The sequence below is a fragment of the Oenanthe melanoleuca genome, chromosome 8 (genome assembly GCF_029582105.1).
Source record: "Oenanthe melanoleuca isolate GR-GAL-2019-014 chromosome 8, OMel1.0, whole genome shotgun sequence".
Taxonomy (NCBI): domain Eukaryota; kingdom Metazoa; phylum Chordata; class Aves; order Passeriformes; family Muscicapidae; genus Oenanthe; species Oenanthe melanoleuca.
This window is the reverse complement of record NC_079342.1, coordinates 25,387,828-25,403,514: the sequence shown is the minus strand read 5'-3', so window position 1 is coordinate 25,403,514 and position 15,687 is coordinate 25,387,828. Positions and strand designations below refer to the sequence as shown.

Sequence of the window (15,687 nt, the reverse complement as noted above, 5' to 3'; positions counted from 1 at the left end):
TTTTCAGGCACAGTGTATACAAAAATAATATTTTTTGCATCTGCCTCAATCAAAGTACCTGAAGTGAGGAGTAGCTGGTTGTCTTAGGAATTTTTGGAGGGTTGTTTTTTCACTTGTTGGAGCCTTCCATTGAGGAGTGGCACCTCAAAGCTTCAACACCCTCTCCTGCAATGCCCTTGTAGGTCATGGGTGGTTCTGCCGTGGGAGAAATAATTTCTCTTTACTCTGCTGATCAGTAAGTTGCTTAATGCCCACCATTGTTATTTCAGTCAGCTGTTGTTATTGCTGAAGCTGCCAAATATCTGTTTGGTTTTGTGACTTCTGGTAGAGTTGGTCATAGTAATGTTGAGCCTGTTGTTTCCTGTTTGATGTGCTGTACAGAGCCAGTGTTTGGAAATGGAAATTTAGGATCTAGTTACTTGGGTGTTTTAACCATTTCTGGTACCAACCCACAAAGTTTTCTACAAACCAGATGTCCAAGCTCTATTCCTTCGCTTGAAATCTTCCAAGTTTGAAGGCTGCAGGGATGTGATATTTAAGAGGAGCTGATTCTTGCAGTTGGGAAGAAAGTTTTGGAGTCACTCAGATGCTTGTTAGCTGATGATCAGTCTGAGAAGCCTGGAGCACAGAATGCATGAAAATATCAAAAATTGGATGTGCTGTTTCAGTGCTGCTTAGCCTTGCTTACAGTCTGTGGCTTGGTAAACATTTAAACTCTTCACTCCAGCCAAGACCAGGTTGGGACTTCACTATCAGGGTGTCATGACAAGAACACACCTTTTGTCAGGACAAGAGCTTGGAAAATAGGTTTGTTAGGGACTTGTTTGGATTGTAACCCCTGAGATTCCTAGTTAGTGAATCTCTCCTAAGGCAGCCAGCCCAGTTGAAGGGGTAAGAAGGGATTTGAATTGTTTGCAGGTAGTGCAAGAGCAGCTTCCTTGGGGTCCTTTGTCAGTGTCCTACGCAGTGAGGAGGTGGGTCTGTAAATCCAGGGGGGGGCTGTGAGCAGCAATCTGAAACAAGCAGTGTCTGCAGCTCGAGTGGTGTTACAGGGGTAGGTGCAGGGTAAATGCTCTGCTGTCCCTCTGGTCAGCCCAGAGATAAAAGAGGCCCCTTTAACTCTCCTGGTGCAGTTATTCCAGAAGCAGAGACCTTTGGGGGATACTTTCCTTCCTCTGGAACATGATCTGTGCTTTCCCAGCCCTCTTACAAAGGATTTCATGGGCATTGGGGATAACCCTCAGTAGCCGTCCCTATTTACAGAGGGCAAGCCCCGCTGAACACCAGAGCATCATGCTAATGCAACATTGCAAAAGATCACCAGAGGCGTGCCCGGGGGCTACGGGTGTTCTGCTGCAAACACAAATGAGCTGGGAAATCTGGAGGGAAATGCTCTCAGATAGTCCTGGAAGGAATTGTTGTCAGATCTGTGTGCAAGGTCAGCACCTTGTCAGCGGGGAGGAGGATTCAGCCCCCTCTTTGTCTCGGTTCAGGCTTGGGGTTTGGCTTCTGGAGTGCTGGGAAAGAAAGGCTAGTTCATTCAGTGCTCCTGAGCATCTGTATTCTTAAGGAGTGCTTGAGCTTGGAGTTCCCTAATACTAGATAATTTATATAGCACTCATGCATGTTTCTGTGATATATTTTTTTTTTTTTAAGACACTACCTTTGGTAAAGAACTCGGTTTTTTTCCTTTAACTTTACATGTCCATCGCGCTTGAAAATACAAGTACTACTCACCAGTCTGGACAGCGATATGGAATTTTGTTGAAGGTATTCACATAAATGGAAAGGATCAGGAAGTAGGGAAAAAGATGAGAAACTATTTGTATTCCAAGTAAATGAGCCATACTTGTAAACTGGAGGGGAAGAGAGAGATCACATATTGTATTGCTGGTGAGAAGTGGCTGGGTTTTGATAAGAAGAGGAAGCAAGTAAAGACAACAGTGTGTGGTCCAAGTGGAAATAATCTGATCAGAGAGAGAAGGAAGATCACGTGCTTTGCTCTTCAGGCTGATAAAGGTTTTGATTCGATTTTTAGCAGTTCATATTTTAAAGAGTCTTTTTTCTTTTTGTCAGATTATGTCTACTTCGAAAATTCTTCAAGTAACCCCTATTTGATACGAAGAATAGAAGAGCTCAATAAGGTAAACATTTTTTTATCAAATCTTTGAAGTTAATTGAATTTATGATCTGATTGATTTGATTAAAATCAAAACAATTCTTTAGTAGTTCTCTGGTAATTGGAAGCTTAAAAATACATTTGTTCTCTGATAATTTCCTGGGAATGAAATCTTTTAAGAAACCTTTTGTTCTCCTTTGATATGAAAGGACCTAGTGTCAATGGCATGCCATTCTCAAGGTGATTATGCTCACCTTTAGGGCAGGAGGTTTCTGCAGTTCTTCACTTCAGTGCCAGGGTCACAGGATATGAAGAAAATACAAGAGTTTGCCTAGAGGAGGGAGAGCTTTAATTTGGTTTTCCTTCTGGGAGACTCTTGCTCAGGAGGTTTTGCAGCTGTGATCTGCTTGCTCAGACTCTTTGCTGGTTGTCCTTTTGGGCCAGTGAACTCTTTCATCTGCCAAATTCCCTTTCAATGGATGGAACAGGGAAGCATGATGGCTTCTGTGTGGGAAGCCTGGAATTTAACCTGACTGTTGAGGGGGGAAGCCACTGGCTGTATCCTAAGTATACCACGGGTTCAGGTTGAATACTGACATTGTGACAGCACATGCAGAAGGAGTCAACATTGCTGGTTTGGATTTGTCTGTACTGATACAAGGTATTTTTCTTCAGCCACTAGTCAAAAAGTTTGTAGTTCTCAGTTACTTGGAAAAGAAAATGTATCAATCTCCTGTCCAATAAAGAATCTGAATGCTAGGACATCCTTGGTAACCTTATGAAAGTTTTTTACAGAAATACCTTTAAGTCTCTTTTGCCTTAAAGAAACGTGAGTGAATTCCTAGAATGTTCCCAGTGGATTCCTGTCCATGAGGTATCACTGTGTATTCCATTCCAGGATGCAGGTTTGTTGATCACTTTCCTGGAAAGTGTTGTTTTCCCCTCTTAGGCTTTCTTTTCATTCTTCCCCTCACCTTTAAAAAAAAGATGAACTTTCAACTTGGATTCCCATCTTGGTGCAACTCTTGTTTGAGCTTGATTTCTCATCCTACAGTTCAAAAATGGGTCTTTCAGGTTGAAATGAATCCTAGCTCTTTTGTTTCCTTTTTAACTGAGTGTAAATGAAGTTTTGGCAATTGAATAAATCAGATCAATTTACATAGAAGCTGTGTTTGAGCAAGATGGTTCCTGCCTTTGTATTTTAGTTTCTCAAAATTTTAAAGTTCTGAATTATTTACCAGAAAAGGGTAGCAATTCTGAGATTCTACCAAAAACTTTTGACCTGTGAGGGAAATATTTGTGCATATATGTGGTGTTTGTTGTTTGGAAGTTTTTCTTAGATTTATGTTAGGAAAACTGGTATTATAAAAGTTGAAGCTTTTCCTTCATTCACATCTTAGAAATGAGCATTTTGTTTCCTTGTGGACACCTTGCTGGTTCACTACCCTTTTTTGAAGACTTCCTAGCAGGGAATTTGTATCTTCTACTTTCTGGAACTGTGCCTTCATTATGGTTTTCAAGGAGTCTTCAGTAGAAACATACAACTCTTGAGTTACTTTTGCATTATTTGATTTATTTTAGAGGTAGTAAATTGGCTGGGGCTGTTACAAACCAGTAGGTTTATTTCCCCTGGAATTTGTAAAAAGCCACTTGCACTGTTTGACAGGTGCCATCTTACCTTTGATCACCTATCTCATTTTAAGAGTTTTAAGTAAATATTATTTTAAAAATTCTGACTATTTTTTGTATGTTGTCACTGGAATAGAGTTTGTCTGGTGCAGCTCCTTTGGTTCTCCTTCTGTCATGATGTTTTGTGTGTTGATCATTATTTAGCTCACCAGTGCTGTCAGAGAATCTCATGTAGTTTCTTTTGCAAAAGTAGTAATGGCTGGGTTCTTTCTTGCCTTTTAACTGCCCTGCAGAGTTTGGAGAACAGCCTGGATCTGAATTCTGTTATTTTTCACAGGTTTTTTAATTAAGCTTTTAAAGATTCATTTGCATGCTACTTAATATAGGCATCACCTCAAAAATGGCTAAGTGGCTTGGCAGTAGGTTGCAAAGGCAGGTAAGTGTATTTTTTTAAAATTACATCTGTAATTTAAAAGTGGAGATTCCTCAGCAACCATTAGGAGGGCAGGGCCAAGCTGCCTGTAATTTCCCTGCCTTGGAAAGGATCATGCTGGATTGTGTGTGTTAGATAAAGTGTGCAGCTGGAGGTGCTAAAAGCAGAATCCCTGGTAATTTATGAAGTTCCTAGTTCAGTGTGCAGTTCTGCTCCTCCTTTGTGGTCAGTTTTTTCTTCTGTTCCCTGTTCCAGACTGCCAATGGAAACGTGGAGGCCAAGGTGGTGTGTTTCTACAGGAGGAGAGACATCTCCAGCACACTCATCGTGCTGGCAGACAAACATGCAAGTAAGCTGCTTGGTGTTCAGTGACATTCCTTCTGCACAGAATGGTCAAACAAATATTTCAATTATCAGTATCTGAAATGTGGTTTTTTCTGTAGTTATCTTTAGCAATTTGCATTACTCGTTTGGCTGACTTTTCTGTCTTTCTACCTGACCCTCTTTTCTTATTTTAATTTTTTTGTTTCCCCCTTTCCTCAAACCTTTTAATAACTTGTTTGTGTATGGTTTGATTTTGGTGGGGACAAGACAGAATTTTTCAGTTAGGGCTGAGTGAAGACATCTGACTTGCTCCACAGAAATGAACTTTTTAGTTTTTGGGGTGAGAGAAAGTATTTTCCCTGTTACTACAACTTCCCATGAATTATTTGGTTTGGTTTGTATGTTGAAAAAGAAATCAACTCTCAGACATTATTTGAGTGAATCAAGTAGACTGATTATGGGAAAGCAACTTGAAACATGGCCAGCTTGAAACCTGACTAACAGGATTTCTCTATAAATTTCAATATTAATAATATTTCTTGTAGTGACACAGCTTTTGTCTCAACATGTTCAATAAATACACTTTGAAAACAGAATTTGAGAATCTCCTGTCACTACTTTGAATACTTAAAGCCCTTTTGTTGGGAAGCAAGTGGAGTAACTAAACATTTTCTCTTGTAAACTACAGAGTGTGTGAGGTGTAGCTGTTCAGATTGCTTAAAATTTAGCAAAAAGCATGGACAGCCTTCTGAATACTTGTAATTCAGGGCACATCTATAAATGAGAGAGAAGCAATCAGATATGGGCATGTCAGAACTGTGATTTAGCTGGCAAGCATCACTGTCTTTTAATGTGCTTCTTGGTGTGTGTATCAATAGAGTGATCTGGGGATTGATTAAATCAGATACTCAGTTTTAGCCACGAATATAATGGCTTGCTGTGTGCTCACTGCTTTAATGCCATTGGGGAAAAGTCCCTGACTGATGAATTTGAGTATTTTCTGTTGGAGTCTTTCCAAATAATCCCTCCATGGCAGCCATACCTTGGAAAGAGGTCGTGGTGTTTACTGTGTCACAGAACTGTGATGGCAGACAGAGCTTTTTTAGAGAGCTCTTCAGTACAGAAATATTCATTTCATCTGAGGATCCTGAAGCTCAACAGAGCTTCACCATAAACAACGTGGCTATTGATTTCTTCATCTGTATCTCACTTCACTAGGTTCAGTAAAGGAAGCAGGTGGGAAGGGTTCACAGAACCACATATCTGAGACTGAAATTGGAAAATATTTGAACCCACATAAATGCCCTTTGAACCTACAAATGCTGATTTCTCTTTGTGATAAGAAGTCTAAGTGGGATTTTTTTTTAATGCAAACAAACAATTCACTGTTCATATGTGTTGTTTGAACGACAGGAAAATTCTTCTATAGCAAAATTCTATTAATAGAGCAACCAGAGACAACTGAGTCTGCCTCTTAGAGTAAATTTCATTAGTAACTGGCATTTTCTCCAGTATCTTTCTTTCTGATGCAGAATAAAATTGCTACTGAATGGCTTCCATTTTTTTAAATAGATGTGCTGCCCTGTGGTTTCTGTTCTTCATAAGAAGGGAGAAGAGAGCAAAATTAAGCTTTTTGGACGGCCGTTAGTTCTTTAGTCTGAAAAAAAAAATCATCCTGCATAATCTAACAAAATTAAATTTTGCAGATGTTAAGGTTCTAGTACAGATATTCCACACTGTCACTGACTTTGAGTTCATTTCCATAAAGTCTCCTGTTGCCTCATTTTGATGCATTTGCAGTAGATGTACGTGTCTGCATCGCTGATCTTTTAACTGCCTTTGTTCAGCTGATTAATGGAGCTTTCTGACTGCAGACATTTCTGGATTCACACAGTCTTCTGTTTAAGATGCCTTTATTTTAGACCTACTGTTGAGATCAGTGCAGTGAGAAAGCTAAGCTATGGGGAGATACAGCCAGGGCATGAATGGAAAGATTGTCTGGATATTTTGTTTTTGGTTTGGGTTTTTTTTTTTTTTACTCTTTCAATAAAGGAAGGAAAATTGTGAAATTAATGTTTTGAAGTTCTAAAAAAATAAAAAGCCACTGTAGCTTGGATGATCCATCAGATATCTGAAACAGGCAAATCTGAAATGTCTTTTCTCATAAGTGTGTATACAGAGAAATGTGTTGGAAGTACCTTATTCTGTAGTTGGTGACTATAAATTAGTACCTGATATATGTAACCTGATTCTTGGATTTGATCTGTCATGTTACTATTTTTATCATATGATGTAAAGCTTGTCTGGGCTGTCCTATAAATCTTTCAGCCTTATGATGTCTTCCATACATTGTTAGTGCTTTTTGTTCATAAGCCTCTTTAATCACCTCACAAATTATTCTGGGGAATTTCTCCAACTGTTTCTGAAATGAACTTGCTTCACCAGTAAGACACTATTTTAAGTTCTTGCTGAGAGACTGAAAACAAGATTGCAGACAGGACTTGATGGAAGAGAAATGGAAAAGATACTTTACTCCTCAACCTATTGTTGGATGCTGTCATTGTAAGACATTTTATAAAGAAAATACATAGAGTTTTTTGTAATTCTTTAAATTTTTGCAGCAATAACTGACCAGTTGGTAGTGGTTGGGCAACTGACTTAGTGCTTGTTGGATTGGTAGATTCATGGTTGGTTTTCAGCAGGTGCTCTTGGGGTGCCAGGCACACATGGAAGTGCCAGAGCTTCTGAAAATAAATGGTTGCAAGATACATGTGTGCCTAAACAGGTAGAGAATTTATTGAGAATTTTTTTTTTACATTTTAAAGAGCACCATTCTTAATGAAGTTTGACAATAGCTTCATGAATTAGCTCTTCTTATTTCTTCCATTTTATTCCCCTTCTCTGTTTTCTCCCAGCACCACACACACAGATTTAAGAGGAATCCAATTCATATATCCACTAATAACACTGTGGCTCAGTTGTTGCTGAGAGGAGGGAGCTGTGGTTTTTCTCTTCGGGAGTGCAAAAACTGGTTTTTCTCTTTGGGGGTGTTGCAGTTAGGGAAGATACAGGTGTCCAAAATAGTGTCTGTTTGCTACCTGAAATAGTGGCCATGGCTGCAAGAGGTGACCACCAGGACTTCATGGCAGGGGATCCACATTGACAAGGTGTCAAATTCCTTCTAAAGTGTAAAGGTAAAAGAATTCCTGCCTGGTAAAACTTCCTCCATGTTTTCTACAGCTACCAGTGAATATTTAGTGGAGAAAAAAGAAATAAGGGCACAGCTTCATATAAACCATTTGAAACTGAACTATTTGAAGAAGGAACCTGGTATTTTAATTTATTGAAATGCAACATTTCTAGAATGTTCCTCCAAGGTCCTTAGTTAAGCCGTTAAAGCAGAGAGAGTTGCAGTTTCCTTTGCTGCTGAAGGAGCTGTTGTGCAGGTCAGTAGCACTGGCTTTCCCAATGATTTGGCCTCATTCTTTTTCTTTATATTTAAATTAGTTTGTTAGTTATAACCATGCTAACTAATTCCTTTGTTACTGCAGACTGTTTCCCAAGCTGGTAAACCTTGGGTGCTCTCTAAAGCTGATTTCTGTCTTGTTTACCTTCATGCCTTCAGAATTACCTTCAGAATTTGAGTTCTGTCATGTAGCTGCTTGTATGACACCAATAATGTGGAGAAGGGGCTGCTGCTTTCTGCTTTTGATGCTCTGGAGAGCCCAATCTGATCTATAGCAAATTGCTATTCTTTCTCGTGTCTAGCAAATATTGATGTTTAATTTCACATCTCACACACCCAGTCATTTTAAATTACAATTACTGCCTCTTGGGTTTCTCCTGCCAACTCAAAGTTTACTCTTTCTAATTATTTTCCCCATATATGTTAGCTTTCACACAAGTCTTGCTGTTTGTGCCTAATCTGCCTATCTCTTGTTCTCGACATAAGTCATCTTCAAGCTTTGTTAATGTGCTATTAATGATTCTGCCATTAAATATCAAATAATACTTAATCTAATACACTCCTTGCAGCATTCCACTGGCTACTGCTGCATAGCTGATATATTACTGTTTGTATTAAGATTAAGTGTTTAGTTTCAAATCTGCACAGGCACATCTATCAAGCAGAAAGATTAATTTTGAAGTAAGGCTTTATGAGAGCACTGAAGTCCCAATGTACTGCACCTCCTGTATTCCCATACCACTTATTCCACAGTACTGTAAAAAGTGCAGGCAAATCTTTCTGAAAAGATTTCTTGGATGTTTTATAAATACATGTTTCTACTTTTTTTAAAACTACAGTTATTTTTTCTCGAAGGCCACCATTCTTGATGGAAAGGTTCCTGTCCCAAATCCAGTCCTTCTCTCCCACATCTCTTGCTTCCCAATCCATTGGTCAGGCCTATTTTTCTATTTTTTTCAGTGCTAAATCATGGCTGTGAAAAAGGAGGGACAATGCTCACATAGATTTGTTTGTTATTTCTTGGAGTGTTCGTACCTCTGTCTGGGGGTGCTATGACAGTTTTACTGCTGTTTGTGAGAGAGTTGTTTGTTACCTGTCTGTTTCTAGGAAGAAATGTATTGTGCTTTTTGCTTTTTGAGAGGCTGTTCGTAGCAGAACTGCGCTCTCCACCTTCTGTATTTTATTCCAAAAACAAGACACATAAATAAAATCCTGCTTGGAAGGTGAACCTACCTGAGGGGATGCAGTCCCTGGGATTAGTTTGGTTGTGCTGGATGCTTTCATTTTGCCTGTAGATTCCATTGGCACAAAGGGGTTGACATACTTTTCAGAAAGATGTAATTTCTAAAAGCTGTAGGCTGTCAAATATACTGAAGACTCTAAGTATTTTAGGTTGCTGCTTGTAGTATTTTCCTTGCATTACAGTGCACCACTGTTATTTCCAAAAGTTGCTGTAAATTCCCTTTTCCTTTGTGCATTCTTCAGTTTTCAGGCACATGAGCACATGAACTTGGTGGATTGTTCCTGGATTGCTGCTGGCATATTTACAGTGTAGGATAGCAGTCACAATATTAATTTTCAACTAAAACAGAATCCACTAGAGTAAATAAATTGCAGACCCATTGAAAGTGAGCAACAAATGTAAATTTGGTGTTCTACTTCCCTGGAAAATATTAAAACCTTAAGTACATGCTGCTGTATGGTTAACAGCTCATGTGGTGTAGAAACTATTGTATGTTGAAGTCTGGTTTAATTATGCTGCCCTTTTTTTCCTTTCTTGCTGGAGCAGCCTACCTGACTGGCAAATAAACTGCAGGTCTTTTTTTTTTTTTTATTTTTTCAGGGCAGTAAAATGGTGATAAATTGTGGGCAACCTGAAGGGTATATAATTTTTTGTCACCACCTTTGGCGTAATGGTGGCCCATTTAAAACTAAATGCAATTTTAGTGTTTTGTAAAATGGAGATCTGCTTTATTTTTGGGATAACTACGTGGATTTTAGTTAACTAATCATAAGGGTATATAAATCATAGCTGTGCCTGTATGTGTTTCTCACTAGAAATGTTTTTTGGCAACAACAGTTGAATTAAGCTGCAGGCATAAGTCTGCTCTTTGAGAGTAATGCTGCTGTAAAATTAGAGTTTTACAATTCATGCATGAGGCTTTACAGCTCATTCTACTACAGTCTGGGAAACTTTGCCTGTGGTTTTGCAAAATACAAGTAACTGCATTAATTTCTTAGAGAAGGGAAAAGTCTGGTCTCTTCTTTCTCAGCCATTTTTCATGGAGGATCTTCAGAGTTTTTCTTCGAGTATTTTGCCCTTCACAGCTTTAACTGGCATAACTGGCAGGATACTTCTTAACAAACACAAAACATACAATTTATTTCTTGAAAGGAGGATGCTTAAAGATGTTTGGGATCAGTTGCATGTCAGTGTGGGTGGGATTTCACGTATTTACTTTGGTGTGTGTTTGAGAACTGGTTGGATGGAGATAGGATCCACCATTTCTGCCCTGGAGCTATCCAGACTGCTGCAATGCAGGAGTGTTGCAGTTGGATGTGTGTGGTGTGAGGTTGGGTAAGGAGGGTGGCAGGAATGGCCTCAGGCACTTGGTTACATTCCAGTTAATTTTGTGGCAGTGTTGGGATGAGGAGGGTACAAAATAACACTGATTAAATATTCCAGTGGGCATTTCCTGCAGAAGCTGTTAAAGCTGGAATGGGACTGTATGAGGAGTAGGGTTTAGGATAACTGATGCCTGGCAAAGAGGAAAAAATTCACTTTGCCTCACTCATCATGAGACAGCTTCTACCCAATGAAGTCAATTCACTGATGGTCCCCAAAAACAGCTCTTTCTCCAGAACTTCTCTGTTAGTAGCAGGTTTGTGTGACTTTCAGCTTGGTGTGACCTGGGATGATTTGATGGTGGTGATGAATAAACACAGTTCTTCACAGGCATCATTTCAAAGATCTGTACTAATTATGTAATTGTTCATTTGGCCCAAACGTTGCATTTAATCTGATTACAGTTTGTTATTTATGAAAGGTTTTGGAGCAGGTCATTTTGACTTGCTCAAAGTCAATACTTGTCTTGTTCTTGATCAATTTTGTCTCTTTATGACTAGGAGAAATGGAAGAAGAGATGGAAAATCCAGAGATGGTTGATTTACCAGAGAAACAGAAGCATCAGCTACGACACCGTGAGTTGTTTCTCTCACGACAGCTGGAATCTCTGCCAGCCACACACATTAGGTAATGACTGTTTTCTTCCATTTTATTAAAAAAATCACACAGCATTGTTATTTTTCAAGTACTCTTCAATGTAAGATCAAGTTCTGTGTACAGCTTCACTGATACCATCTTATGAATCACATGATCATTTCAGATATGTTTTTTCATGGGAGGTGTTTCTCTTTTTTTAGAGGCAAATGCAGCGTTACTCTGTTAAATGAGACAGAATCCCTCAAATCGTATCTGGAACGGGAGGTAGGAATCATTTTGTGCATTGTAAAGTTTATTCTAGCACAATTTAGGTTGTGTGCCTATTTGCAAGTTTTCTAGAAAGAGTTCTTTCATTTCTGTATGTACTGGGCATTGACAATGGGAAGCTTTAGGCTCTGTACGATTTTCATTGTGCATAAAACTTTGTGGATCTGGGGGCCAGACCTTGTGTTTCCATCCCTGTGTGACGTCTGTAAAGAGAACCCAACTTGTTCATCAGTGTGGCAGGGCTCAGAGTCCCAGCCTGGAGGCTGATGCCCTGGGAGATGCAGTAACTGCAGAGGAGGGAGCAAGCCAGCAAGCTGTGCTTCTCTAGATTTTCTTTATCCTGAAATCATACAGATTTATGGTAATATGCTTTAAGCTTGATCTTGCCTCAGATTTTTGAGGAGCTTAGTTCCCTGTTCTTTGAATTCACTGGTCAAAATACTGATCTGGAGTCCTTCATATGCCACCAGTGAAACTTAAATCCTTGAAAAACTGCTTGTCAGGTGATACTTCACAAGAAATTTACCCAGTCTGTCTCTTTAAAGGTATCTCAGACCAAACACTTGAAACTCAGTTGTCTTGCACAGTTAAACACCATTCAGAATATAAATATTGGGCTTTACTTTTTCAGGTATTTAGTGATTTTTAAAATATACTGTTGTATTTTTTAGAAGTTGTTTTTCTGTACTTTTAATTGTGACAAGACCTCTGGCTGCTGGCTGGGTTAGACAGTCCCGGAGTCTGACAATCTATGAGAGATTTACTGTGGAGATTAGCAAAGAACTTCAGGATATTATTATTTGAACACATTTGCAAGCAAATAATTTGCATTTGAAAACACTGAGATGTTATACAAGAGAAGAAATCTTGTAATTAAAACCAGTAGGGAGATGGCCATTACTGGCCCTTAAGAGAAGAGAAAAGAGGCCATTTTTTGCAAGGAGCATACTCCAGTCTCTCTTATATCTGGGCTTTCTTTTTAAATGCTTTTGTAGCTTTCTTCAGTATTTATTTAAGCATAAGATTAAAACCAATCTGATACTTTAGTTTAAGAGAATATTAAACAAAGCACAGGGATTAAAGAGTTGAGTTTCTCTTCGGAATGTGAAACCAAAAAATGTCGGCTGTGCTGAAGGCTGCCAAATGGCAGAGCATCAAACAAGGGACGTGGTTTGTAAGCAGCTAGAAGCCCAGGATATGCCAGTTTGAAAGCAAAAGTTAATCAAAATGAAATGATTTCAGATTTTCTAGTACCCAGCTCTTAAATAGTGTTTGTTGTCAGTCGCTCCCAACATGTTTTTATTACCACTGGTGTTACAGGTAGCTGTGCTGAGGCTGAAGGGAAATGCTTTCCTCTAATTGTGCAATGCTCAGTTGCAGATGTAGGCACAGAAAGAGAATTTTTTTTTTCATCCTTTTGAACTTCCAAAATGCAAGATGAGTGATGTGGGTTATTTTTAGAACTGAGGAGGCACTTAGAGATTTCACAGAATGAGAGAGTTCCCTGAATGTGTCCTGTCACTTAGCCTGACATTTTGCTGTGGTGCGAACTAACTTGGACAGATGGTAAAGAAAGAGATGAAGAAGAGGTAGTTGTTGCCCAATGGGTTCCTAACACTGCATGGTATTGTTTTGAACTGTTTCTTCTTTCCTCCTGTTGTTAACCCATCCTTTGCTTTCAGAATGTTTCAGGGTAGTTCTTTTCTTCTAACATGGCTTCTGTCAAGAAAGCCTAAGCAGTTCTAGGGAATCTGGTATTTGATTTCCTAAATGTTATGACCAGTAAAAGAAGGCTTTCAGCCCAAGGCTGTTTGCCTTGCAGCAGGTTAAACAACCAGTCAGAAATTTTTAGGGAGATAGTAAGCATAGCAAAATGACATTTCTGTTATCTCTTTTCTCCTCCTCCACCCTCTCTGTCATCTTCCTCAGGAAGATTGCCTTGTTACATTTGGAAAGCAGGCTGAAGGGGACCAGCACTGACTCTTTTACTGTGCTGGGTAAAATTGGGTTTGTAGCAGGAAAGAGAGGAAAAAAGGCAACTGGAAAACCTAAATTTTCTATAGACACTTAATTCCTGTGGAGATCAAGAGAAGGGCAGAGCCAATTATGGTAAAAGCACTAGATTTCCCTATTCTGCAGAAAACTGTTTTGAATGTACCATCTATTTCATGCTCTGCCTGGCTATATCCAGAGGCTTGTGTGAATTTGCCTGCTGAGCAGATGTCTGGCATATCTGTTCCTTTTGGTAGCCCCCTAAAAATAATATGTTCTCTAGTTAAAATATATCAAATATGTGAAAGTAAGTTTGCAAGCTGCAATGAAGTAACCATCATTTCTGTGGTGTACTTTCACCCTGAGCCTGTTTTCTTTCTCTAGTTTCTTGGTGACTTTGGTTCTTGGCTCTAGCTATGGATAACTCAAGGGCTTGGCTAGGGGAGCTCTGAGTAGATATGTCTGTCTAACAGTTGAGAGAAGCAGAAAGTCAAATTCAGTTTTAACTCTTGGCAGGTCATGTTAATTCTTTCTGAACATGTCAGGTGTTTTCTGGGATCTGAAATGAAAAGAGAGAACCACTCTCTTCCTTGGCTGCTGCAAACCCAGCATATGCAATTTTGACACCACAAATGAGTGCAGAGGATATTGAAGAGCAATGTTGTTTTGTTGTGAACATCACTGTTGTGAAATCCTTGTGAAAAGTTGTTCTCACAACGTTGTGGTGGTCAGGAGTTAACACATGCTTTAGAGTACACAAGGATTTGGTTTGTTTCTTAGTTTGCATTGGCACTGAGCTGACATGTATTAATGTTTTCAGCAGTCCCACTCAGTCTGCAAGAATGAATCCCATGTCTGTGAGGGAAGATGGCAGTGGCATTGAATTACCTCTAGGGGTTGCAGTCTGTTGGATTCACACTTGGGCCCCCAGACTTCCATCTCTCCTCTGATGAGGAGGCTCTGGATGGGGAGAAGAGACCAGAGGATTTGCATTCTTTTGTTTGACCTGATTTGAGACAAAACTGGACAAGGCATAAATGGGTAACCCGAGACTAATAGAGATTTTGTAGAGAAAATTCGTAGTGATAACCAATAAAAGAAAAGCAATAGGGCATCTTACAGTCAAGTATAATGGTAGAAATTCCCTCCACAAGGTATGGCTTGGTCTGGACAAGAAGGACTAAAGAAGCTGCTCATGGAATTCGTCTTCTGTGTTGTTACACTGCAGTGTGCTGCATATCTGTTGGGCAAGGTGCCTGCAAAGCATTGATGTTGCACTGCATATACTTAGTCTTGCAGTCAGGTATTTTGGAGCAAATTAAATTTGGAACAAATTAAACACTGTATTTATAACCTGCAAGCCTGTGAGACAAAAGCTTTTCCTACGCTGTGGTTTTATTTCCACGGTGATGCATTCACAAGATATTGCAATATCTTGAGCTTTGAGTGTGTCAGGGAGCAGGAGACCCAGATTTCTTTACACAGATGTAATATAAATGAGTGTTCATGTGCTCTGAAGCTGCCTTCTGCCTGTAGGTTGATGTAACTTGACCCTGGTGCCTGTGGGAGTAGGAGTTCTTTCAGAAGTATCATTTGCTTAGGATGCAATCAAATCCTCTGACCCCAAACCCAACTACAGACAACCCTTCTAGTTGAAGTTCAGTTCTCTTCCAGAATTTTTGCCATGTTACTGTGGAAACTCACAGCTATTCTTTATCTGGGGCTTTGCATGACAGATTGGGAGACTCTCTTTTCCTTTGCCACCTCTTCGTGAAGCTGAGCAGGGCTTGAAACTCATGCTGAATTTGTCCTGATTTTTGTTGCATGCTGTTGACACATACAAATATAGGGAAAGGGAAAAATGAGGTGAGCATGAAATGAGGTGTATTTAAACAGGGTGCCTGCTAGTGCCATAGAAGTAAAGGGGGTGAAAAAATTAGCCAGAAACCTGAGATGTGGAAAATGGCACACTGCACATCCTGTTTCTGTTCAGACAGTTCTTCTTCCTGGGGACAGAGGTTACAAAAGGTCTGTTGTTTCTTGTCCTACCAGAGCTTTAATCCTGCCCAGAACTGCACACTATACTTTGATGGAACACTCCTGGTTAATAGCTATATCTAAGTACTTATCCATGCAGAAAAGTTTAATTACTTAAACTGTACAATTTTAAGTAGTTAAAATTTTTGGCTGTTTCCTTTCTCTACCCTGGCAGAACATTCTCATTCTGGAATGCC

The 15,687-nt window shown here is 39.5% G+C and overlaps 1 protein-coding gene across 3 annotated transcripts in view; it reads left to right on the top strand.

Moving 5' to 3' along the window:
- Positions 1-15,687, top strand: part of MTA1 (metastasis associated 1) — a 75,050-nt gene that overhangs the window by 12,605 nt on the left and 46,758 nt on the right. For all 3 annotated transcript variants that reach the window (XM_056497715.1, XM_056497716.1, XM_056497717.1), the window contains exons 2-5: positions 2,077-2,144; positions 4,437-4,530; positions 11,098-11,224; positions 11,395-11,458. In XM_056497715.1, coding sequence (XP_056353690.1) covers positions 2,077-2,144; positions 4,437-4,530; positions 11,098-11,224; positions 11,395-11,458 — 353 coding nt within the window. The remainder of the gene's footprint in view (positions 1-2,076; positions 2,145-4,436; positions 4,531-11,097; positions 11,225-11,394; positions 11,459-15,687) is intronic.